At 40.6% G+C, this 27,185-nt stretch overlaps 1 protein-coding gene and 2 long non-coding RNA genes across 11 annotated transcripts in view; 2 read left to right on the plus strand and 1 right to left on the minus strand.

The window, feature by feature from the left end:
* The window catches only part of LOC111265234 (uncharacterized), a 33,980-nt gene extending 29,089 nt beyond the window's left edge, over positions 1-4,891 (plus strand). For 3 of the 7 annotated variants that reach the window (XR_015312979.1, XR_015312980.1, XR_002683339.2), the window contains exons 2-3: positions 1,017-1,115; positions 1,721-4,891. This is a non-coding gene — a long non-coding RNA (uncharacterized LOC111265234). Of the gene's footprint in view, positions 1-1,005; positions 1,116-1,720 lie in introns of all 7 variants that reach the window. The other 4 variants (XR_015312977.1, XR_015312978.1, XR_002683340.2 and 1 more) reach the window with 4 other exon arrangements.
* Positions 4,892-6,523: 1,632 nt separating this feature from the next.
* On the plus strand, positions 6,524-23,542 carry LOC111265237 (uncharacterized). Of its 3 annotated transcripts, XM_022841733.2 has the most exons (8): positions 6,524-7,195; positions 14,377-14,732; positions 15,891-16,220; positions 17,351-17,440; positions 18,586-18,800; positions 20,507-20,639; positions 20,796-20,911; positions 21,095-23,542. In XM_022841733.2, exons 2-8 carry the CDS (start codon positions 14,571-14,573, stop codon positions 21,309-21,311), a joined length of 1,263 nt encoding a protein of 420 aa, XP_022697468.1. In that variant the 5' UTR covers positions 6,524-7,195; positions 14,377-14,570; the 3' UTR covers positions 21,312-23,542. The 3 variants fall into 3 exon arrangements, with proteins under 3 accessions (XP_022697468.1, XP_086826525.1, XP_086826524.1); XM_086970399.1 differs by lacking the exon at positions 20,796-20,911; XM_086970398.1 differs by lacking the exon at positions 6,524-7,195 and having other exon boundaries at positions 13,058-14,732.
* An 859-nt stretch (positions 23,543-24,401) lies between these two features.
* On the minus strand, positions 24,402-27,065 carry LOC147752845 (uncharacterized). The gene is made up of 3 exons (XR_015312976.1): positions 26,876-27,065; positions 25,979-26,066; positions 24,402-24,915 (listed from the first exon to the last, which is right to left on the minus strand). It is a non-coding gene; the product is annotated as an uncharacterized LOC147752845 (long non-coding RNA).
* Positions 27,066-27,185: the final 120 nt, after the last annotated feature.

Genomic DNA, 27,185 nt, shown 5'->3' on the forward strand with positions numbered 1-27,185 from the left:
ACACACTATTCTTAGTAACAGACGCTAGCCAGTCTGTTATAGAATAAGACGCCGAAAGCGTTATAACCACCAACGCGCATCGGTTTCACCTAGGTCTTAGGTACAGACATTAACCGCCGTTTTAGAACACCAAGCAGTAATTGGGTCGTCCAGGTAAACGTCGGCGGTTAGCCTTTTCGAGTTTTTTTTTATTTCGGGTACTTCCAATTTCCGGATCTTAAACCTATTCTTAGCCCGAAAATGTAATTTCTTTTGAATTTTTTGTATGTGCTGTATTTGAGCAGTTAATATACGTTTATTATTGTAAGCATGTAAATGTTGCTTTGAATTGAAACTGTAATTGCCACACATGACCATCAGAAAGGACGTTCCCATATATATACACACAAAACTGCCAACGAGAGAAACGTTACGTATAGAAGCTATTGATTCTGTTTGGAAAAACTGCCACGTACGAAAACCAATGGCGATAGAAGTAATAGGGTCGTCTTAGTCTTAAAAAAAGGGGGTATAATAAGCGTAAAAAGAAACGTATTTGGAAATTTTGTAAAGCTACATAGCGTGAATAATATTATTCTGATAAATATAGCACAATCAGATTGCCTAATTCATTCTTAAATCTAAGTACCTATTCAATCGAACACATGTGTGTACACGTTTCCACGGTCTAACTTCTAACATTTCTGTAACTTCATACTTCTTCAACAACTTCATACATAACTTCAATCTTCATACTTCTACAAACCGTGTGCAATAGAACTTGAACATGTCTATGTATGCATAGAATTATTTTAGAATCTGATAAACGCAGTAGAAAAAAAATGGTCAAGATTACTACTTAAATATTCCTATTTTTCTAGCGAAGTCGATATATACTTGTGTAAATAGTCCTCTGTGCCCTCTAATCGATCCTATTGATTCGATCATTCTACTAATTTAATCAAATGGCTACATCGAAGTAATAATTAACTTATCTAGTTATTTACTAACTTTGTTGTCTCGGAGACTAATTACAGCACAACTTATATTATCGCGCGATGCGACTCGACGTGAAGACAAATCTGGGAGCCGACAAGGTGCTTCGTTGACTATGAACGGTACGCTTGACCCAACGAGTAAGTCTGGCAAGAAAAACATGTTTCAATAGCTTTGACCTTAGACTATGAAAAAACGGTACGGAGTACAGCGCCATGTATATAATAACTTTGCGCATTTGAGATATGAATTTCAAAATTAGGACAAAAGATCATGCCCATTTCAAGAACGCGCATAGGTTCAGCGATTTGGCGTAGGGCGTGGAACCGCTAGAAGTGTTGTTATTAGTAGCAGAATCAACGCGCCGCCTGCGAAATAGCTTTAGACGCTTCGGTTACGTATAAGTGATCATTGTTTAAAAAAAGCTTATCAACAAATAAATTACGGTTATCTTTATGGCAGATGTTGTTAAAATATGCACGATCCAAGCTTCATTTGTGATTTTTATTTAATTATTATTTTAAGCCCAATTTGAACGACAGAGATCAGCCTCTTACTCTAGGCCGCTCTTCGATAAAATCTAGATTTGGTAAGCTGGATCTTAGCGCGCGTTAGCAATGAAAAAAATTTTAAACGTGGTCAACAATTTTCTGTGACGGGAATTTACGTATATTTTTTTAATGTTCGTTTATTTTTTACGACTTTAAAGCTATGTGTTTATCTACACCCGATGTTGTGTTCACAGTTTTCAAACTTTGAGCGCGTTACTTAGGTGGTACATGCACGTATTCATGGCTGAGATCGATTCGTCGACGCATTTACGACCGCTGTAGGCGGCCTGCTCGCGCGCGTCAGCAGCGCCAAATTCATTATAATCAACTGCATAACGAGGACGCTAAAATCTGAACGTGGCGACGACGCTTCGAATGGCCGCGGCGTTCCTTATAAAACTACTTCACCAACTGAACGGTTTTTTCTCTCCATCTCATCGAGGTCACCATTACGAGAACGGAGTGCAAATGCTATTCTCGACAGGGACTGTGGCAGGCTGAGAGACGAAAAATACTACAAAACCTAACCTGGTTTATTTGAATAGGATCTGTTTTGGTTTGATAGGCCCCTTTTATTATGTCTTTTGCGAGACCGCAGCTGGCTAATATCAGTTTAGGTTAACCATTCCAGCGTAGGGCATATCACAGAGCACGCTTGACGTAAATAACGTTCGGTACAGGCCATTACATGTTTATATAGTCTTGCCTGTCTTGCGCTTCACGCAGAACTAGGAGTAACGCATACTGCTGGAGTACCGTGACGTATGCAGGCACTATATGATTTCTCGTCAAAAGCACGATAAATGCAAAAGATATTATGAATAAAAATATATACCGAAAAACGCACGTGCTTTGTTTTTTACACTAACAGCCATTGGCACTTTTCGTTATAGCAGATACAGTCAGCCAAATAGCAATACACATCTCTAGACAACGTTCCCAACGTTTATTAGGTATTGCTTCTCAAGATCTCACCCAAGGAACTCCCAAGAAACGGTTTTAGTCCTGCCCTTTTTTTGTCACTGCACCAAACGATGCGACCTTCCAGGAGTAACATTCGCAAAGTATAAGGAACTCAAGACAGATTGTTTGCCTATTGATACGTGGGCAGGGAATAAAAACTGTTCGTTTCTCAGCCTGCCACAATGCTCTCAAGCAAGATACAAGCCCTTAAGCCATCAACTGATAGGAGTCGATCGGCTGATTTACCGGCTATGCTAAGCTTAGTTTTAAACTGACACTAATACAAAGTTGAGTACAAGTACTATAAAATGTCACCACGATCCTCCATGATCAGCCTAACTGTACATATGTACTAGCTGATATCATGATTTATGCCATTATGGTATAATTTTAGTATTTACGACAATGTAAGTTGTAACTTTTAAACTGCAGGGATCTGAGGGTGAAGCTGGTGGAGGATATACGGGAGTTCGAAAGTCGTATTGATTTTTCCGTAACGAAGCGTTTGGATTCCGTTTTATATTCGGAATCGCTTAAAGCTAAAAGGACGTAGCTAAACTAAACCCTTAAAAACAGTTTTCCAGCCTTTTATCAAACAAGAGTACTTTCCGAGCTATTACAGAGTTTACCTTGAGTTTCTTCCTCCAACGACCAGACATTGAAACATTGAGTACATGGTAAACGGTCACCAATTTGTTTACATCAAACATGACTCTCCCGCTTGAGACTGATTAACGCCTCGCATTTCTGACGTTAGATCGTTTGGTGTCTTTAAGACGGATCGATCAACTGAAACGAGTTTAGTAATCAATCATAGCCACTATTCGATAGATACTTTCTAAATGAACGCCAGAAAATATATTGCTTTAAAGTTGATCAACCAGATTTTTTAGAAACGAGCTCATAGAAACGTATCATGATGCGCAAGCAAGTACCGATCGTGAAACCCCTATTTCCTGTCTACTCTGACTTTAGTTGCTATGAAGCCATTTAATAAATACAAGAGCACTTCATTGCTGACATGAGGCTATAATATCATTTCATATTTGATATGACCTACTTTCATTTGTTTACAACGGATTGAACCGCATGAATGGATCGCGTTCCCGAAGATGAATGATCTGACATCTTTTATAATACCTATTGCATCTAGTTGTTTTACCTAATTATATTATAAAAAAAGATGTCTAGAGTATATCTGACGAGTTCTTAATTGGCGCTTATAGAATAGCATTTTTAAGAATTGTACACATATGCATGTGTACAATCCTTAAAAATATATTAAACGCAGGCTGAGGTAATGTTGCATTTCAGTTTACCCTTTAGCGAACTGCTTAGAACTTCTACGAAGCATGCCCCTCTATAATTAGACGAATGTCGGGCCCATGGGGCGAGTTCAAAATAACCTGTTCCCTCAAATGGCTCTTCCAGAACTGAATGTGTTGAAAATAAATTTTTTTTTAGAAGAGCACACGCAAAATTCGTCTATCGGCTATCCGAGACGACAGACGTGTTACAGTTTGGCAAACGATACATTTATTATAGAGAGTGCGTCTTCTTACCGATGCCTCTTCGAAATTGCCCCGTGAATTTTTCCCACTACGTAATGTAGCTCCGTTTCAGTGTGTGTTCGATTATCGTACAAATAAAATTCTTTTACCTATCTTTATACGGTATTTACGACAAGAGCAAGTGATAAATGCAAGATATATGCATGCATATATAAAAACAGGATCATTCGGTTTCAGTCTCCAAGGGATGTCATAGCCCGTGCGAGACAAAAAAACAACATAGACGTGACATTATATCTTGATATGACTGAAATATACAAATGAAAGCACGTTTATTTGAAACAGTAGGACAACGGACATCAATTCTTGACTTGGCCTTTCGTCGTTACCCCATGCCGTGTCGTGCCATATGGCGTGACTACATTTATGCTATATGACGCACGTTTTTTTGGTGAAAAATTAGACTGAACTTACCATTAGTAAGCACATTTACTTTTAGATTACCTAAACAAACACGATATGGTACTGAACAACAGATATTTTCAACGACTGTCTATTTGAGATACCTTCTAAATGATTTCTTAAGTTGTGAGATAGACTGAATTTTTTGTATGGTATCATAATACACTCATGGCTGGTTTAACTTTTAAATATTCTTATTTAAATTATTATTATTATTTAAAGTGCATTTCTTATGATTTCAAAGAACGAAAAAAGACGAAAAGCATACTTATAATTAGACTTTAGAGTAAAACAAACTGTTTGCAATTCTGGCTAAGATAAGTATGAAGGGCCGACAGCAGGTCAGGATGTCTAAGGTATCACATTTGGGCCACGCTTGTCACATCAATGATTGTAAAAAAAAAAGTAAATTCTCTTATTGGTGATGAAGCTTCGATGTTTTCCCAAATAGCGATCTATGTTTATGCCTTTTCTGTTTATCAAGACAGAATACAAGCTAGATATTCGCTTGAAATTATTTATTACGTATATTGGGCAATAAGGTACCTAAGAAAGAGAAATATGATAATTATAATGCGACATACGGTAATTAAATGCGCCCTATTTAGCCTATAATGTTCAATAATAGTCTAATGATATATTATCTTATACATAATAATTTTTTTTTTTACTAAAACATGTCTTCTGCTTACCCTTTAAACCCGACTCCATGAAGTGGACTATTTATCTCTTTGCCCTCACGTTATAGGAATAGATATACGAACGTCATGGATGGTGTTGAAGATGATCAGAGAAAAAAGCGAAGGCAAAATAAACATAACAAAAGGAGATTGAATTGGGCCTAATTTCTAACAGATCGTTATATTTGAAGTAAAAGCTCAAAAAAACCTTTATTGGCGCCCAATATGTTATCAGGGTTTCAAAAACAATGCTTGGCATTTCGAAAGTATAACAAAAAAATGCTATGACAAAGACATTTTTGTTAAAATTTATCTCATATCGAAAATTCGATCGAGGCAGACATATGATTTCAGCTTGTAGCTCGCGGCGAAACAAAACTTACCTTTAAGTTAAAAATGATAGTCCACATAATACATATATATCAAGAAGCACTGCCATACTAAGTATACAAAAGCAGTTATGGTTCAAGAAAGCAATGAACATAAATAGAGGTGAAATTCTCACAATACGTAAAGCCTTATATCCCCTTACAATCTTTCCAAGTTTTCCACAGCCTCAACTACTGCGTACGCATACTGTGCGTAAAAAGGCTTTAGCTTTTGCTATGTTACAGAAACGCTCCGAATATGATGTTTATGGATGTCGCTTGATACACTCAAGGGACTGCTCACTGCCGCTTACTTGGTACATTTAGGATAAAGCCTGCTATTTACCTGGCGTTCTCACGTACGACAAATCAAAACGCCACCTGGCGGGGTCACAGGTTTAGCTCGGGAGACGACAGACTGGTTGACCGACTCCCCGAATGGCTTGTTGGCAGCTCGTTCTCCCGATGATCGCGCGTTGCACAGAGAGACTCGTTGACCCGGTCCACAAAGAATGGCTTTCCAGTAGGATATTGCCTAGACAGCCTTGAACGTACCGCAGTGGATGTGGGGGAGGGTGGCGCCGCAGATAGGAGCAAAGGGCTGAGAACCGAGGGCCGACATCGAACTCAGCAGGCAAGCCTGCTGCACGACGGCTGACAGAAAAGGGATACGCAACTTCTCTTTCCTACGCCGGCGGCTGAGGGTCGTCCAAGAGGTTGCTCTGAAGTAAGCCAGCTCGCCATCGTTTTCGAAGCATCAGGTTGGTTTTTGGTTTCTGCTACGGCCAGCAAACCTTTCGTTTTCGTAATAGAACTAGGAACAATAGCATGTAGCAAGCCGCCAAGAGTGTATTGTACATCCGACGCTGTCACGCCGCGTGGACACTTTCAAATGTTGTCAACTTAATAGCAGCGTACTATATATTAGTAGTGTGTGTCTGTAGGGACCGTTTAGACTACTAAAGAAAGCTAATTCAAAAAGAGTTAAAGTAGAAAAAAAGCCGCAGCGTCAAGGCCACTTGCAGGTGCTACCACAAATATCTTGTGTATAAGGCAACGCAATTTATACCGAAGGCGACTGTTAGCCAGCCACCAGTCGACTATCGAGAACGCCAACAAAACAGAAACGCTGCCAACTGCAGGGAGGCCGGTGAACGAACAGTTTATGCCTTTAAAGCTGTTTCCCGTTCTAGTTTTCTTGACATTGGCGGCTATACCGTTGCCGTACAGTTTTTGCATGAGAGGCACAATAATGTAGTGGTGCCAGGCAGCCTCAAATAAGCCACCAAAAAACGAAATTCGCGTTTTGGACACACGGCCCGCGGAGCTCCTGATCATCGCGTCGGTTCTGTAACATTCCAGAGCGTTTTCTGTTTGACTGCACACCTCTGTAAGTGTAATCGAGGCTCTTGTTACACCACGAGTCACAAGCCTCTGTCGCTAGTCGGATTCAGTTTCGGCGTCGCGGGATCTTGCCGTCTATGCGGTCAGGCCCGCGTGAAGTATCATTTACTCGTGGAAAGGCTAAGCTATTACGGCCTACGGTGAACTGGCGCCAAATCCATTGTTCCCCTCGCTTTAAACGTTAGCTTATCCGTAAAGGTGCTGCTGCGCGCCTAGGGCGGTCAAAACAGCAACAGAAGCCGAGAGTCGGCCATCAACCGCTAACGGACAGCAACCCTTGGGTGAGTACTTATAACTATTCGATAAATTGCACCAGCGAAAACCAAATATGTCGAGTTACAGGACTATTCGTGTCTTGCACAGCGAATACGATCAGGAATCTTATCGGCCTGAATCATGACACCGTTTTTCTGGGACCCAACGTCCTCTTCCATAACCAATTGATCCTTGGCGAATTAATTTCACTTCCGGCGAACTCCAGCTTGGCAGTATACACTCTTATTTGTATGCATTTATCCGCTTGTGGTCATCTGTGCAATTCTGTATATCTATTAACGTGTGCCTATATGCAAAGTTTTGGGGTGGCAAATCAGGAAACATTTGATGTTATTATTGTTGGAATGTTTTCCTTTAGTCTACTTCTCTGCCTATCTGTTCATTTGCATCTGTGTTGAATTACTGGCCCACACACAGGCGAAATCATCCTCACTTTAGCTTCTCTAGCATGTACCGGTGTAATAATTAACTGATCAGCAAAGAAGTTTAGCGTTCAATATCAACATATATGATCTAAGTGTAGCTAACCATTTACCGGCGGCAATGGACGGCTAAAGAATATTCAGTAATTTCTTAGTTCCTTCATTGCCGATTATACCGTTTGGCCTAACGAATACAACCTGAACGTTCCTCCTCCAACTTTTCCTGCTTCTCTCCGGAAAGGCAACATGAGTTTGATCTCGTTTTTTAGGCCACCTAGCTCATACAAAGGCTCTTTGTCTTGCGGCAGGATTTTTAAGGAGAAATCCGTCTTTCTTTCTTCTTCAGCTCTTTTTCCTTATTGTTCTTTCACAGAGACACACATGCACGCAACAAAACCTCGGGTACATTGTAGAATTGATGCTAAGACTAAAGAAGCGTCTCTCAACCTAGCGATCAGTAACAGGAGCGAATCTAGGGTAGCCCGCACACCGTGGAACACATTAACCCTGTAGTTTTCAGTTAGAGGTGATGGTAACGGATACGTATGCCCTGAACGCGCCGGTGGTACGCTACAATAACGAGGGTAACCTCTGCTCATGCTTCGTGCTATATGCTAGGTCTCCTAGCACAGAGCAGACTAGACCTGATTGTAATTGCCATTTCCTGTCTCAGTGTGGTTGCCTGTACAGGTTTTTCTCTGGTTACGCTTCCCTTGCGGCCAGTCAATCGGTGTCAAAGTGAAAGCAGTGGGCGGCTTTGAAACACAAGTACCTTACATTCATTTAGACAAATTAATTAGTTGTAATTAATTGTTGACGACGACAGCAGGTTGACTAAGGCGGCTTCCAAAGAGCAACGACTCACTCTACTTTCTGGACGCGTCTGCTCCTGTTTGGTTCTTCCTGCCACGTCTCACCTGAGGCGTCTTCGTCCCCTGGAACAGTTGTTTGCGTCGGGCTCGATGTAATCTGCCATCGACCAACGGCTGGTCGTGGACTGCTCCTACCAAACTGTGTTCCAGGACCCAACCTTTTGTAGAAAATTGAGCATTAACAAGGCTCTGCATATCATTCGATTGTGCAGAGGTCCAGTGAGAAATTTCAATAATACACACGGGTGTATAGGGACACGCTCTGTGTGCCCGTTTGTTTGGCATGACTTCCAAACCACATACACCAATAGGTAAAAATATTTGACGAGCTACGGTCTATAATGAAATAGTTTAAGAATTTAGCTATTTTAGTTTGTTTCGCTTTTCCAAGAAATTTTAGTATTTAGACATACAACATACATAATCCACTTTTCTCATTATCTAGTTTTAATAGCAATAATAATAGGAGCGAAGCTATTCACTACTACTCCTTCGATTCGTTCTCGATAGACTCTCGAACTCCTAAGGACTATCGGTAAACATCTATCTATGCCCTATACGTCATATAATAATAGGACAAAAAAAATAATTCCTCGAATTCAAGGATTACTATACAATAGGCCTTCAGTTGATAAAATTTTAGGCCCAGTTGCTAACAGATCGGATACTATCCACCGTAGCTAAGCCTCTACCTTTTTAAATTTCTTTAAAACATATTGTTCTACTATACGGCATGCTCCGACGGCATGCCACTTATCCAGATAGCGCGTGACATAGCTACAGAAGCTGACGTCTTATCATTCTCATTCTGACGATATCTTTGATGCGAATTATACATACAACAAATTTCGGATGTCTATCTAACCCTAATCATCAAATGACCTCAGTCTGGCATCATTATCAGCATGAATTCGATAGAGGATCTTATCTGTGGCCTATAGTTTCCAATGTTCGATGAACGCGAGCTCGCCAGCACGCGCCTAATCGCATAATGAACTACCCTCGTATATATAGAGTAAATATTGTACATAACAGCATCTCTAAGGTAGAAATGAAGCAACGTAGTACGAATCATTCTAATATATGTAGGTACACCTTTATTAACTGTAGGGACCGATGAAGAGTGCCGAAGAGAGATGAGTGCGTGGGTGGATTACGCATGAGGACGCTCTTAATGTGCATAGGATACAACTTAATTCGCATCCTTTTCTAAAAAAAAAAAGCCAGCTCTCTCTAACGGCGGCAATAGACTTTATACTATTCCCGTCGCAGGGTTGCGCGCAATCTTTCTGCCAGCTCGACGCGGTCCCACCTGCTACTCCGCCCAGACGACTAAATGGAGCGTCAAACATGCCGATCAAGTCTGTCCAGTTGGGGTGGACGGCCACCGACAATGGGAGCCGTCACGGTAGCGGAGGCAGTCCATTTTGACACGCACACTGTAGGGAAAACAGCAGACGCTCGAAAGTTCTGTTCAGTTTCTGTCGATCAACCAGTAGCAAAAACGGCTGGAAGCTAGAGCTTTGTGCTTGCGCTAATGGCGGTAGGCGTGAATGAGGCCAATGAGACAAACAGAGCAAAGGATCGGAGCACAGAAAAACAGAGATACTGTGAGAAAAAGATTTAAAGAGGTCCACGAATAACGGTCAGTCAATAGCATGGCTTTGGATAGGATCACACAGCCAAGTCGGATTACTGTTGAACACATAATCATCTGAGGACCGCGTTTGCCTTTAAAGGAGACTAGTCAGATCTTTGCCCCAACGTGTCGTTTTCATCGGCTGCAGGCACTGGTAGAACAGTGTAAACACGGAGCGCTTCTTTTCGTTGTGCCCCATACAAATTACTATCACAACAGTTCTCGTCAATATAGCGCATGACAGCGGGCTAATATTATCTCAGATCTTATTTGTATTTATATACGTATACTTATTGTTTTCACATGCATTATGCAACATACAAATGCATCTTAGATCGGTGGATAAACACTTTCTTTAAAAAAGTCATCTGCAACTTACAGCATTTACAAAAGTTACGCTATCTGCCAGTTAGTTATTAAGTGGGATACAAACGGGTCACGTCCATTTTTTCTATCCCATATTGCGTGATGCTCTTAACATCCGTCCATAGTTCTATTACACCAAACAGATGTACAGATCCAGTTCTCCGGAAGGATGTGAAATACAACGCATTGTAAGCGGTAATCGTGTTTTATAGTCCTTATCTAGTATAACGTCAAGCTATAATATATAAACGAGTACCATTTTTTTTTTACGAAACTATTACAATCCACACTGGTTCTTAGACACTTTGACACTAAACAAAATTGTAGGACCGACGATTTTTCAAGAAGATTGTCTTGGACTGATTTAAGATACATATCTCTAAAAGTATATGAAAACTGCTTAGAACTGCAGTTATCATTAACTTAATAGTACTCTACTATACAATATATGTACGTGTTTTTAAATTTCACATTGCTTAATGCAGATTGCTTTATGAACGATCGTTAGACACGATCATGACTGCAGGAAGAGAGTACTGAAGAGAAGACAGAAGCTGTGTGTGCGTGTGTGTTAGGACAGAACCTTATATGGGTATATACCCCATTTCTACACAGCCCATTTTTCTCCCACTATCTTCTTCCGCCAATTAGGTGACAACTGTCCGCGATTAGGCATTAAAGAAACAAGGAATTACCGGTTATGGCAAAAGCAATAGGACTGCAGAGAATTCCTTATGATAGCGTAGCTTGTACCATACAATTTAGCGGTTCCAGCTCATGCGGGTTCTAGCTGCAGCTAGGTCGCTGAAATAAGGGCTGACCAAATCGAACCATTTTACCATTCGTAAATAAGTTCTATTTTTCAAAACACAAACAACAGTCGATAAGTGCACGGGTAGCCTGCCTTCAATTGTCGGATGAACGCAATGCTATAACTAATAGTGGGTACGTACCTACGTGTTATCTAAATATGAATGATAGTTATGTCGATATATTACCACGGATTTTTCACGGCAAGCCAAATCCTTCATCTAGGGTGTTCAATATTGAGGTCACGTTCCTCGATTTTGCAAAAAACCTGTTCAGATCACTTGTTGTAAGCTTTTTGCGAGTATCATCAGGTCAAGTCAAAATCTAGAACCTGGCAATCAAATGGCTTCAAACACAATTTATTATACGCAACGGGGTGTGTCATCCAACGTGCTTTTTGTGAAATAAAATTGTTTCTGTCCCACAACACGGCCGCAGCACCTAAGCGAATACCTACAGAGTGCATGGAATAGACTACCGTCTATATATACGATCACGTCTACATACGTGGAAATTGTCAAGTTTCCATCCAGCAACAATGGAATAACTTCTAGGTTATCTTATTGGTTATGCCTAGCAGCGCACGGCGCCTATTTTAACGATAACCAAGAGCTGTAGATTTTATTGCCGGATAATAAAGAACTATCGTCTTCAACAGAACAATTACGACATTCTAAAATTAAATTATTGTTTACCAAAAAAGTACCAATATTGGTACGGAATGATCTGTTGAGCAAACCGATTAGAATTTAGTGCTTGGAAACGAGTGCCAACATGCCCGGTATATAGCATTTTATTATTTATAATATAAAACGAACTTGGCTGCTCCGGTAGTTGAAACACCAACCCGTATAAACGTAACATGCCTTTTACCATGTTGAACTAGTTTCGACAGGCCAGAGCTGCCTGACGCAATATTACTGCCCAAACGTGATAACATTAGAACTCTGCACGATCCATTGACACCTGCTGCACGAAAGGTCAAACAGTACCTACTTGTCTTATTAGGTCTAACCAATCTAATTATAGGCCTTTGTAGTACGGCGCCCAACGTAAAAATAATTACGCCTATGGACACTGTAAACGGTATTCATACACGTGAATATCCTTGACGCGCCCATATCATTTAAGCTATTGAAATTTAATTAGCATATAAATGTTGTCTGCGCCCGCGGTTCTGATGGCGCGCCACCACTCATAGTAAAACATTGAAAAAACAAATAAGATTTATGGTAATGCGAAGACATATTAGTTTCAACATTTCGTCTGTAAGTGGCATGCCACAACATGTCAAATACAACTAATTTACTGAAGTAATAAATCGTGCGGTTGTCAGTTTATTCAGTATATTGATTGCAGATTTAACAAGTTGCCAGCATTGCTAGCCAGCTTCTACTGCAATATAACATTGCGTTTCAGAAAATAGACTTATTTCGAATGTTCGATTAAACATAAGGTTTAAACATCTGACCAGAACTATATTGACATGATATTACTCATCCAGTAGGCCTTATTTCAGGACATCGTGTTACCCGTTATTACGTGTTACGCCCGTAGATTGCAGTTTCTATCTAAAATAATTATACGTTTGTTAAGATAGGTCTGTGTTCGGCTTGTTGTAATACAGGCCAAACATTATCTTTTTAAGTTTTTTTTTTTAGAATATGCTTGAAATTACGTCCGTAGGCTAACTGCTGAATCTCGCAGCCTTGTTTTAGGTTTTTAAACCACACTTAAATCAGTTAGTATGTTTAGACTCCTCTTCCTAAGGTAGTTCATGCTCCAGCTAAATCCTGAAATGAAGAGACGGAAATGAAACGACCCAGTGTGTGCACTCAGTATTAACCGAATTGATCTTTTTTTGCTTGGAAATGCCGTCATTATACCAATTTGTATTATTTCCACATATCGGCATTGGAGCTACAGGGTGCTAACGTAAGCCGCTTAACCATTTCGTCTGTTTAATACCTAAGCTAGCAACTCAGGCACAAAGTAGGCTCACTGATCATAGCATTTTTGCCGCAGTTCCGACGTCCTGCTTTGAGTAAATTTAGGTTACATTACGAGTCACTTCTCGAATGCAAACTGCGGAAAGTCAAAACTAAATAGGGGCAGCTGTTGGAACAGATAGATATTCACAGAACTCAACAAACGCATAGATATGTTTATACGGTTTAGCTTGTTTGTCATATTATTCCGTCTGCTAGCCAATGACACGGATAGTAGTTTCGACGCGAAAATAGCGAACCTCAAAAACAAGACTATGTTGATCATCATACGAGCCATCCATTCCGGGCCATGGATGGATGGAGTTATAGCCAACCGCGAGATGAAGTTAAGCTAAGGCTGGTCTTAAAAAAGTGCTCAGTCTAGTTGATTACTATATTGTCTGAATTAGGCTAACATCAGCGTAATGTTTCAACCGTCGAAATTGTAATAGTATCGAGTCGTAATGGTCCGGAAGATTGCGGATAACAGGCCAACGGTTGGCCTCGAGGATACCAGTAGTCAGTTGAAAGTTTCAATTTTGGGCCATTTGTCATTAGGGAAGGACGGGTCGATCAATAAAAGATGGGCCAAACCTGTTGTTCAGGTGAGAAATGCACGACCATGTAAAAGTTGACTTGAGCCCTAACGAAAGGGCAGCTAGCGTCGTATATTGCGCAGACGACTGTAGAGACAACCGTGACGGAGTACGTCGAGAGAAACCAAACGCAATGTCAACAATACCTCTATGTGAATTGAGCAAGAAACATCGTCCATCCCGTATTCATGGCGGAAACTCAAAATAACGAAACATTTTGCTATATTAGCTAGTGTGACTTGACAAAATCTGCGCCCGATGGTTTTCCATACCATCTTAATCTTTTACTCTATGCCATCTAGGTTTGCCTTTATCTTGCTTTCGTAGTATGCATACATTTACTTCTTACGGGGCTAAAATTGAAAACCACTGTGAAAATAGAAGAAAAAACAGCGTAATATATATATATAGAAAAAAAAAAGTATGGATTATATATTTTTAGCCTTATTAATAATGTCCGTTAGCTATATCTCTGAGATTTTCTTTCATGTAGCGGGCGTTTAAGGCGGAAGCTTCAAGATTGCGACCGGTGGTTCAACGTCATCGGCGTACGACGATGTCCCGCGGGTCTCCATTGAGACTTTTGAGAGCTCACCGGACGACACACCGCCGGAGACTGAAGAGAAGGACATTGAAGAGCGAGCGACAACCTCCACAGCGCCATCTCAACATCAACAACGGCAACAAATGCCTCAACACAATGGCACTGGTGGCTGCAGCACCAGCGGTTGCCACTGCAACACCGAATACGGCTGTAGCAGAAACGCCAGCGAAGACTACAAAAAGACTACAAACAGACCAACAGCGTACCAAGCGACGACCGTTGCCAAAAGCCCACAAACTAAACGGGTCAGCAAACTCACAACAAACTCAAAAAACTCACGAGCGAATTGACGTTTCAATGAAAAGTCGAATGATTCTCACTTTAATTCAGAATAAGAATCCAATTTTCGGGTGCAATCTGAAATATTTTTACCTTCATCGTAAGTGTCATATGGCTATCGTGGCAAGATATTTAATTTCCTGTAAGATCCGTTGTCCACGCTAGCATAAAGTACGTAGAGCTAGAATCTTTTGAAACAATAGTGGCTAGGAAAACCGTCTACAACTAGTTTCCACTGCAATTTAATCACGTACAGCAGGCTTCACATGGCTTGTAAAGCTCACATCCTGGAACTATTCCTGACAGGATCGACTCAACCGTTCCCTCCATAAAATGAAGTAAGCAACACTCAGTTTGTTTCATTTAATTGGATTTGCCAATGTCGTCATCCAATCTTAGGTTGCATTAGGCAAAACTGATGAGCTAAACGCATAATTAGGGTACTCGTAACAGAAATACAGAACGGAAAGTAGCGACTAACGTATAAAATATTCACTATAGACCAGAGAAAACACAGAAAAAAAACATTGGCCGAAAAACCCGCAGTATAACTATTGACCCTATACCTGAACGAGTAGCTTAGCTTGGCCTAACTTTGTTCACGTAAAACTTTTGCGGCCCGAACGAGTCGAAGTAAGTTGATTACAACGAAGGATGTTTTGTACGCATCTAACCAAGTCAAACGCGAGACCACATTTGTATATGACGCGAGATGGATTCCAAAGTCCAATCCACATTTCTTACTTTGGAATGTTTAACCAAAACATTTGATACGGGCGCGCCCTTCATAGTGCTTTATCTGTAATTTTATGTATTAGCAAAATATAGAAGATTTGAGGAGAATAATGATAGTTCAGAGTATCCCGTGCATAAAATCAGAAACACAGATGTATCCTTTTACGAAAGTACGTATGTATGTAAGGATGCAATGAAGAAAACGAGAATACTTATCGGTTGTTACGTGTGAAGACAATGTCATATCAGAATAGTTTTTCCACATATTAGGCTATATGGAGTAAAATAGAACAACAGATTTTCAAAGTGGTAGTTCTCTTTTGTTCATGTTATATGGCGATGCTATATATCTATTTCGATCTGAAGGTCACTTTCTAATGTCGTTGTAGACGCCGATGGCGACGTGCTCCCAGTGGTCTACTGAAGAAGAGAGTCCAAGTCATCCTGTGCCTCGGCTGACACCCACCAGCCCCTCGCCAACGCGGAGCCCTCCAGACCGCAACAAAACGAAAGGGAATAGTATTGGTCAGGGAGAACCAGTGGACGGGGGTGGCGCTAGTGACCTTGGTGCCCCCAACCTAAGGGGCGGCGAACAGGGTCGACGAATCTTCCGCGAGCGGTTTCATACAATGACAACGATTGATAATGACTCATCTTCCGGCGAAGACCAAGATGAAGAGGCTCGTATAATCAAAGAAAACCCTCTGGTGCTTGTCAAGGTATATTGATGTACGGCTCTCTACTCTAACATTGCATGGAAATCACCTAAAATCTGCGCCTACGATTACCTCCGGAAAACAAAGAGTTGCGTGAATAGTATTTTTATAACCCATGTAAGAGAGCTAGCTTTTGTTGGGGCTCTATGCAGTACTCTTTAAGAATTCACTAGATTTTACATAATGCCGATACAGTAAGACAATGTTTATGATATTCGGCAAGATCAAGCTTGGCTGCCCTTGTATGCAGTAGCATCTGCAATTCGTTCCTTATTGATCTCGTCAGTGTGGCTTCTATTACCGTAGTCTCTCGGAACAAAAGGGGAGACAAAAGGGCGGCTCCTCGAGATCCCCTTATTCTGTGACGCAGCATTGATATTTCAGTGCAAAATAAAGGACGACGATAGATAGGGCATTTAAATGCTTCTCAACTCTATTAGCATTAGGACCCTGCTAATTTGGACGAGAAAGAACAATGAGCACAAAGCCAATCAGTGTGAGCGTACTGTTCAAAGCACAATAAATCAAACTAAAAAAAACCTAGGGGCTACGACGTCCAACAGAACGGAGTTTACCAGCAGAGCTAAAGCGTATTCCAAGTGGTCTATGCACGTTAACCAGGTCTCCTATCTAAACAGATCTAAAGAGGTACTATCGAACAGGTGGTATTATTACCTGCATAAGAGTCTGCGTTGATTCTATGATTCAAGTTGCCTGCCTCTAGTTGACATTTGATTGGTATTTTAAATTGTTTGTTTGCAAATGGAATGTAATTAAACTTGAATGTTCAGAACATTAGAGGATTGTTGTAACTTTTCCGCGCAAAGTGAGCCCCATAAGTGCACTGGAAGTTTCCAAATTTGGAAATTCTTGGTCATTGAAAATGTGTATACACCGGCGAAATCAATAGATTCAACCCAACTTAAAAATGATTCATTTACACTTTATGCTACCCGTTACTAAACGCGTAGTAACGGAACCAAGGGGTTCGTAAACTACAAGTGTCTTTCAATTGATCACTGGTCTGTTACTAAGTTTTTATAGTTTTAAGTTAAGACTTACTTATATTATACGAAACAGTCAGTGCTGTAATTAGGGAAGACTAATTTCGCCATTGTTCCTGTACGTTTCAGCAAGCGTCTGAACTACTTGAAGATGAATTGGATGAAATGGGTAGCATAGATAGCGATAGCACTGCGCAGGATGCTCTTGTGGCTCTCCAGGTAAAGCATATTACGTCACGCAGTGTTTTACATAATATACATGAAGAACGTGACTTATCGAAGAGTTATATAGAACTACATAGGAATAAGCAGTAGCAACAGAAGAAGAAGATCTGAATGGAACGTAATATGAATACGGACTTACCCCCCCCCCCCCCCCACTGATGAATGAGTGTTTGCCACTTTTGTTGCGCTTTCTAAAATTGCAATTCATTGCTATACAGTTGATCTTCCCTGCGGATTTTTGCAGCAACGGTATAAATGTATTATGGCATGCAGCTGTTTTCATTATTGGTATAATTCGAAAGATTATGATATCATTCTTCATGAAACATTTATTCAATCGCAACTATTCGATTCTTCCATTAAGCTACGGACAGCTTCATTGCCTGCTTGGGTCGTATGTAAGCGGCAGGTCGATGTCGGTAACGGTCGGTCACGATCTCATTAGTTAGGAGAGATGATTTAGGTGAACCTCACGGGTCGTACTAGGTAATAAAACGATGTCATCATAACAAAGACGCTACGAAGTTAACTATTTACTGAATGTTGTTTATGGGCACACAGGACCAATTTGCAAACCCGATACGTTCTACGTTCAGTCATTCACGTGCGTGTTATCGACGTAGCGAATATGACGTTTTTTGCGAAAAACAAAAGCTTCAGATCATTTGAAACCGAAACCTGGCTTGCTCGTCGGCAACAGTTTTGTGGGGGATGGGGTATTCCAACAGTTGGCAGCCATACACCTTAATACGTATCTGATCTGTAGAAGTGGTACAGGTCAATCCCTCCATATTATAAACGATCGATCGCCTTGCTTGGAATGACATATTTGCGGATAGATTTTTCAAACTATAGACATCTCAAACAGGAATAGATAATGCAAAAGGGAACATTCTCGCCAAGTATTAGCGAGATGTTGGAGATGATTTGACCATTTACCAGATTTGGCCGACCAATATCTTACACACAGAAACTAACTCCTACAGCATGATGAAGGATCGAAAGAGGCTGTGTAGTATATTATCAATCCAAAGCATTTTCGCCCATTTTAAGCTAGATGCATGAAATCAATTTAATATCGAGAAGCGGACTTGCGAATGATCGCCATAAACATACAAATATTCAATTGGCTTCTATAGGTAAAGCTACATTCGGCCAAGAACGATCTGCTGTTTGTTCAAGGACATCACAAAATGACTCTACGGGGCCTGCACCGCGAAGTGGAACGTTTGCAAAAAAGTGTTCGGGAATTACAGTTCGCTCTGATCACACAGGGATTGACGCTGGTTGACGAAGAAGCCTATCAGAAGCGACTGCGGCAACTAGAAACCAGTCTCAATTACTGGTCAACGAGGTCTGTTCAGCAGGAGTCTGATAAGGACACTAGCAAAAAACCGATCTTAAATCTTAAAACGAACGTACAAGTGTTGTCATTTTGCAAAGTCCTATCTAATATTGGCCTGAACAAACGACGTTACGAATTGAAGAGCGAGGGTATAATTTCTACATTCTACTATTATTGTTTAAGGACTACTTAAAGGAGTTATTGCAAATATGATATACACTCGGGTAACTGTCCCAGACATTACGTTTGATTATCTGATTTTTTTCTATTAAAATCAAGTTTACGACGAAGTCGATACTCAAAGAAGTGGTGATAAAGGCTGCTGAACGGAACGTTCTCCCTAACGGGACCCTGATGCGCCAAAATTCATTCTGCCACTGAATGTTAGATCTACGTAAGAACGACTCTTGCTAGATTTTACCAGACTTAACTTGAAAATATGCCCAGTTACGGGACAATGTAAGATATATTTGTGTAGAAGAGAATCTACGTTTTTCTTAGTTTCCGCCTACCTAAAGTCAACTGAATACGCGTAGGAGCGAAGTAGACGACTTATGGATATTTTACAATTGAGGCAAGGTTACTAGTAAACATGTTAGTGTAGCGGCAATCTAAGAATTAAAAGTAAACCTCTCCCTTAAGTCTAAATCCCACCGAGTGTTCAATCAGCATATACTTTTCTTGTCCGTGGGGACAAGCCTGTGTCAATACGTTGGGGAAAGTAGTTGGTTCCTCAACGCTGATGTCGGATATCGTCATAGCATGCGATCTTTAAACATAACACAGGCAAAAATAGAACAGATGAGTTTTTAAGGATCGGGTTTTCACACATTCAAAAGTTTCTAGCTAAAGGCCATTTTATGCGGACATTATAGGTTCGTACGCGGTAAAATAGTTCAAGAATATTGGAGAGGCAAATATGCATAACGAGCGTTTGACAAAAAACTTCTCAATTGACGAGCGCAAAATCCTCGTATTGTACTTTCAGCGCACATATAAAGAATTTTGTGAAGCAACAATTGTTATCCTACAACAGCAGGCTTCACTTCAACTAGCCAAAAATTGCTAAAATTTCATCTCTAGAAGGTCTAATCGTAAAGGGAGAGATCGACGACCCTGGCACCTGCGTCAAGTATCGCCAAAAGTTTCGTCCAGCCGAACTTAGGCCTGTTTGCCTTGCATTTTGTGCGTCAATGTGCCTATAGGAATCTACATAGTACACGTGCAGGTTTTACCAGGATCATTTGGCCAGGAGTGATCGAGTACCGTCCTCTACCTGCTATCCCCCTGAAATAACAAGAGAAATTATCGTATTTTTCGGAGAGTGCTCCGTTACAGTTGCTAGATTATCTCCCCCAGGTTATCCTGAACATGATATGATTCAAACATGACAAAGAGCTAACATAGTTTGATGGCACAGTGTAGGCCTAATCGAACACGCAATCTGACTCATCGACTCAATATCCGCCCCTGCCGCATAATGTTGACACCCAAGTGATATCTTTAGAATAATATGCCATTATTTCCCTTCAATATGGAGTTCCATTTCGCGTTTGAAATAGCGCATATACGCAGAGAATATATGGATGAAAAGGGCTGCATGTACGGTTTGTTAGTCAATACTGTCTAGTATATATATATATATATATATATATGAGATTCCTTCCGCGTTTCGTTTGCACCTGCCCTTCATTTCGTGTTTGTTTTCTCTTTAGATGTAATTATCTTCGTAACCAAGTGACGGCATCAAACAATCAAATTGTGCAGTTAAATTATCAGATGCAGCGGCGAGAGGACGAGCTTGACGCGATGATTCAGCAACGCGACCGGAATATCGCACTTCTCAAAGTGAGCTGATGGACGTTAAGCTTCTTGTCAACCATAGACAACGTCTAACTATACCGGTTCAATATTACACCATATGGTGATGGCTACTTACTTTGAAAATAATCATTAGGCACGATAGTATTTTATAGTGATTTTATTTTACTGTCTGTCTACTAGCGCGAATTGGAGCTTAAAAGCATCGAAGTTGAGGTACTTCGTCAGGTAACAGAATCCCCGCCTGCGTTGATTGACGATCGCCCACCTCTCAAACGAGCTCACTCAGACGTTAGCAGGTGGGTGAGCTATAAGATCATGAAAAAAAATGGTTGAAATATCTTGCGGACACTACGCGAGACAAGTTCTTTGGATTATACCAACAGTTCTGTTCACGGCCAGGTAATTACGACTGTAGCAAAGATCCAATGAGACAGCGGAAAATTATGCATATTCTATATTGTTTTGCTACGTATTTTCAGAGGCTCGACAGATATACGCAATTGCACGCCTCCACAGGCTCCGCGAACTCCACAACATCGACGCAAGATGCTCCGCCTCCCGTTGTTGGTATCCCGAATGCTTACGATGTCTGCGTACAAAAAGAAGCCACCAGTGGCAAATGCTGCCGCATGTACCCAGCAAGCGTCACCCAAATCTCGTCAAGTCGCACAAGCGAGAAATAAAGAAAGAGCCTAAGGGACCTCGCTTGCCATTCGTCTATCTTTAGCGCAGTAGAGAGAACTCACATTGTCGCATAAGGCCAACAGCAAGGCCATGGCTGTAAGGATGAGAGTGTATCCATTCTGGCCAGCTAGGCTAGGAACTCAGCCGATCCCCAGCGGCAAAAACAAAATGACCTTCCTAATTTGGCAAGCAAGAGCGGCTTGATACTGTACAGACACAAAGACACGTCTACCTACAACACGGAAACGTACTCACATGCACACATACGCCTACATATACATTATCGCTGACCCATTACTGCTACAGTCACATTTAGAATTATAGCTCATTACGTCCGATGTTAACGGGGGATCAACGTTCACATGTGTGCGGGTTCAACAACATATTCACTAAAGACGTAGCAAGGATATTCATTGAACCATTGTTACTACAAGGAAGCAATTTGGTCAAGTGTACCGACTGCTACATACGGTCATTGAGTATAAGGCAAATTACATTATATATTCATCGTAAATGTACGAACATTACAGTATGCAGACACACAATACTATTGCAATGAGAGGATCAACCGCAGTAATCACTAATTATTAATGAGTGGCTGGTATATGAAAATACCAGAACCAACGACTGGTACGTAAGGACCGATACATAGTCTCGCTTCGTTCTGACTTCGTGTAAGTTATAGATTCGAGTTACACTTACCTACACTGCGGCCAGAGAAATCGTTTGAAAAACTATATTAAAAGCCACCATTAATTATATTTAGCGAGTTCCTTATGACAAAATGACAACCGGGTTTTTCTCCGGCACATCAGCAACTTTCAAACTATTACCGTTAACAAACACGCGCAGTGAAGATCCTATCGTATTACTTTTCTATTGTTACCTCGTTTACTTCAGACAGCGAATGGATGGAGCCAATTCCGCGTACTAGTCTCAACATCGAGAACTTCGATGAACGTTTAAATGATGAACGTTCACGCAGTAGTGTTATTCATAGTATTAATTGAGGTGTCAGGAATTTCTTATAGAGCGAAACAACGGTAAACACTGAAGGTAGCGCTTGCACAAATGGTTTGTAACGCACCGTGAAGAGCTGTCGTTGCGCGGTGGTCTTCTAAGCTGACCAGTTGGAGTTAATCTAGAAGATGGGTCGACCGTCCTGCAACCGATGGCCTGTAGGACTCAAGCAGCGCACGGGATCGTTATATTAGCTATCATAACGAGGCACCTAATTCAAGAGCAATTATCGCATAGTTATGTGATAATGCCCAGAGAACATCATCACTCCCAATTATAATCGATAGCATATAAACCTCCTCAGGTTGTGAGCGATCAGAACTAGCAAATCAGATTAAACCCATCATATAGGAGAAACTGAAACGCTATTAGGATCAGGCTTTTATGCAAAATAATGTAATGAACTAGTAGCTTAAAATGTGCATCACTTTCACAAACACTATGATATTCTTACGAAGCGAGGCCAATTCATCAGATAAACCAAAAGCCATATAATGGCGCACTACTTCTAACGTCAGCCAGTCACGTTAACGCCATAATAGTAGAACGTAAGTAAAAATCAGCCTCAATATCAACTCAGGCCGCTACGTCGACCTAAAACAGAAACTAACAGCAATGATTTTCATTACGTGCTGCGGACTACCTTTGCTAGTTTGTTATGCGTGTCCATATAGTGTAGATACGGGCTCCTAGAAAACAGGCAACAGACGTAAAGGACCAAACGACTCTACGTGCTATAGCCGTCAGTTGTTAAGAGATAGTACCAGTGTAGATTACAGCTAAAAACTATACAAAAATTTTACTTTTGGGGACGTTTACGTAGTAAGTGAGGTATTCGCCTTCAACAGAAACGTTGTTTGTACATAACCAGGGATCTGATGATGGTCAAAGCAATTCGACTTCACAATGCTGCTAACGTTTTCTCATCTATATTCTACACTCACATACAGATCTTTCGAAAGACCGCCCAGACAAGCCAATTGTCGAAGATAAAGCTTTAGAACATTCAGTTTAGACTGTTCAGAGGTAAAGTCACGCTAAAATAACTGCGATGGATTAACGCTCTACTTTTATAATACATAACATGTATCGTCTGTACAATGTATTATCATTAGTAAGTAATAAAAAAAAAAGGCACAAAACAACTATCTACAATACTATTACCTTCTACTCCAGCTTTTTTCTGTAGTATCGTTTAATCAAATAAATTTTTTAGTGATATACTTTGTTCTGTTTTTCCGTCAGCGGGTCAACTTAAGTAAATCTGAATCAAACCGTATTTGGTAAAGTTAATTATAATTAGAAATTCCTTTAAGCTGTCGTCGAACGCAGTTGCATGGATGTAGTCGAAGGGTACTGATTGGCCTTCCACTGTAATTTGGCCGATTCCGTTCATCAAGTTAATCTCAGCCTACGTTTGCGTCTGCTAGGAATTGACCATACGCGTATATCCGACTCTATAAGAACCCACGACTACTACTATTTAATTTCCACAACAAACAATAAAATTCGGGTACGATTTTTTTAGACAAAAATAAGTATACGTTCATAAGGTATTTTTTTCTTCACATACTTTATCATTATGTTTTGATGCTCACCTTTTCTTTGCAAATATTAGGATATGGAATATCTAATACGAGTAGCAAGCTTCTTAAGTGTGTCGACCCCTGAATAACAAATTATTAAGTAATTGTACATTGCGATGAAATGATATACTAGTTGTTCAAATGTATCTAACCTAACTGCCGTTTTGTTGTGGCCATTTTGTCTTACTGCCAAAAAAATCTTGTTTCAGTTTTTAACGAAAAATATGCCTGAAGCCATGAGCTTAAGGTTTAATTAATAGAACTGAAGACGGCTTTAATTCAGGGCTTCGTTATCGTTATGTTGAATTATAAAATCTATGTTTTATGTCGAAAGTTAAGTCAATTCGTCTTATTGCTATATACTGGTATATATTCATTCAAAGAACTTTATTTCTGTCTGCTAATTTAGAAAAAAAGAGGACAGCAGTTTTCAATTCAAGGTATATTTACATGTAGAAACAACAACCTACGAAGAATTAACCGTATGCTCTGAAAATCCATTTTAGAAAGGCATAACACGTTTTATTTATTTGAAACTTCTTTTTGTATAAACGGTAGCATTTCTGTAGAGGCCACATCAGGTGAAGGCGGCCCACTTTGGGGTTTACACCTTTCCATCATCTCGGCCTTTCATTGAAAATTCCGACTTCGACTAGCCATTACGAATCAAGCGGTCACAGTCCCAGCAGACCCCATACTGCTTCTCATTCAAGTGAATCATTAAAAAAAACCTTATTCGAAATTTTGGCTTAATATTAACTACAGAGCTGACTTTAGAAATATTAGATTTGTCTGCCAGAATTTAGCGCTTATGATTCAGAATGGCTCTTACGAGTCGGTCGCTTTAACTTCATCCGCCCGGCATACAAGGTGGTGCGCCGGGACCTCCGTCAGCGGCTAGGCCAGCGATCCTCCGCCTAGGATAACCAGGTCGGTCAGGCCTACGCGGTCCGCCCATAGTAGGACCACCCTGCGGCGATCTTGTACTGGCAGTGAAGCCGAAAAGGGACCTGAAAAATCGACAGTCAAAGAAGATCGTGTTAGAGCATGCAATCACGGAAGCCACTTATAGACCTATGGATAAAAGGAAACGAGACGTATACGGAGTCATTTTGCTATAGAAGTCTAGCATTGTATATTACACACCTCGCATGGGTACTAGATATTACAACAAATACTTTTTGGAAACTTATGGCGTAATGTAAAGCTCGACAGAGCCAGTATTACCCGACCGGAAACCAGATTATAATCGGGACGTTGCAATGTAGTGACAACATTGTGGGACGGACGCGATCTCATGAAAGCCATCTAGTGCAGGGTGGATGGAGCGGAGAGCCCCGGACTTGATGGTAACATATCGAAGAAGTGGATTGTGGAGGGGAAACGTGCAAGAACAATAGCCAGTAAATAAAGATATACCCCAGAGGAGCCGCACATGTGTGGTGCGACTGCTAAAGACCTATACGCGACAGAAGTTCAGGGACAAGTTTGCGGACTGCATTCTGGGTGAAGAGCTTAGGTCGACCGAGGAGTTCTTCAACTTCGTTAAGAACTACGGAGAAACATCGGCTGAACTTCCCGCAGGCCATGCGCATATTGCGCGATGAAGTAAGATCGATTTCATAGTGTTACTAGTGAACACAAGGCGAACGGCCAACTTACTAATCTGATCGCACTAGCATGGGTTAATTCGTATGTGAAGCCCACAGAGCCAACCTTGCCGAACTAAGGATAATGCTGCAGTAGGTGTATTGCAATATGTAAGTCATACAAACAACATGTACTTTAGGTACTCTGGTTCATCTGCTAGCGATATGTGCAATGATTCGTGGAAAGAGCTTCTTTTTCTATTGCAGTTACGTATTGTACCATTGATTTTGAATTACATCAAACACTGAGCCAATAAAAGCACGCACGTCGCGAAACGCAGACTCAGTATAGTAGCGCGTGCTCCCAGATTTGAAGGATCTTTGAAGATTTATACGTATGTACAGTTATCTAAAAGGTGTCAAAAGATACCCTCTTTTATTTATATTAAATGTATAGTGAAAAATATGCATGGGAGTTTCTTACCTGAAGAACATCTGCACACCCTCGATAAAGGCAAACACAAAGTCTACAAAGCTTGCCCATAGGGGCCGCCTTTCGACAATCTCTCCACCTGAAGTATAAGGGCGATTATCAGGTTAGTTCGCTTATAAAGAACTATCTTTGTTTTTGGTTTCACTCAACGTTCTGTGCCATTGAGTACCGGCAATAATAATAATAATAATAAAATCAATAAGAAAAGCGACGTTTACGCCTGGATCATGTTTCAGTGTTGACAAGTTCATTGCTTTCCATGTTCATCAGAAATAATTATGTGTCTTCCACCTGAAGGTTTTGCTGTTCATGGTGATGATGATAAGCGTTACTTGTTTTTATTCCAAGAGTAACAAGGTCATAAAAATCAACAGATTGCCGCAGAGACAACACTGTCTTTATTCAAACAATAGAAAATTGCAAACGAAAAACCCCCACCTAACTTGGAAACGGCATAATTAACAATTCAACGTTCACTTATGCCCTGCCCCTATGTGACAATGACGCCAACGAGAGAAGTGCAATGTCTAGTTTATAAAGCAACGACGAATACTTATTTTTTTTTCTTTATTTTTTTTTTAATCAAATTCGTTCACAATTGCAGAGTGGTACCAGCATAACGTTGTAACTGACGGTCAGTTTTCCAAAAAATTAATTACGGCAAACATCGAATTTAGAGACTGCTTTAATAGACTAACTATAAGCAAACATATTCCGAACCAGCACCATCTTTCATCAAAAACAAAGCCACCATAATTGATCAGATAAAATATACATAATAAACGATCGGCTACTTCTGTTTGGTACACGTCACAAATGCGCAAAAAACTATATACATGAATATCAAATAGGTTCCACATAGCACTATTGGGTGGTATTGGTACATACGCGAGTTGATGTAGACCATGATCTCAAGTCATAAGAGGAGATTTTTCCGAGAAAAAACTACATTTCTAATTTTGACGTCTATAATATGTTTACTATAAGCACTTGCAACCAACCACTAAAATGTCGGGCCCAGTATATAGCTCGGAAATGGTCTTAGCATTTGCACGCATATTGTATATATGTTGTGTAGTGTGTACTGAAAAACCTGGTGTATTCTGATCATTGGTGGAGAGGGAGCGCGCCAAGCCAACGAGGATTTGATATTTTTTTTGGGACATCTTAACACCTAAGGCACAAGCGGCTTTTAAGG

The sequence above is a fragment of the Varroa jacobsoni genome, unplaced genomic scaffold (genome assembly GCF_002532875.2).
Source record: "Varroa jacobsoni isolate VJ856 unplaced genomic scaffold, vjacob_1.0 scaffold_945, whole genome shotgun sequence".
Classification (NCBI taxonomy): Eukaryota; Metazoa; Arthropoda; class Arachnida; order Mesostigmata; family Varroidae; genus Varroa; species Varroa jacobsoni.

Coding starts and splice junctions, on each gene's coding strand:
- LOC111265237 (XM_022841733.2), top strand. CDS start 14,571: ATGCCTCAACACAATGGCACTGGTGGCTGCAGCACCAGCGGTTGCCAC. Junction 18,801..20,506: donor CTCAATTACTGGTCAACGAG/GTCTGTTCAGCA, acceptor TTTTCTCTTTAG/ATGTAATTATCTTCGTAACC. Junction 20,640..20,795: donor GGAATATCGCACTTCTCAAA/GTGAGCTGATGG, acceptor TCTGTCTACTAG/CGCGAATTGGAGCTTAAAAG.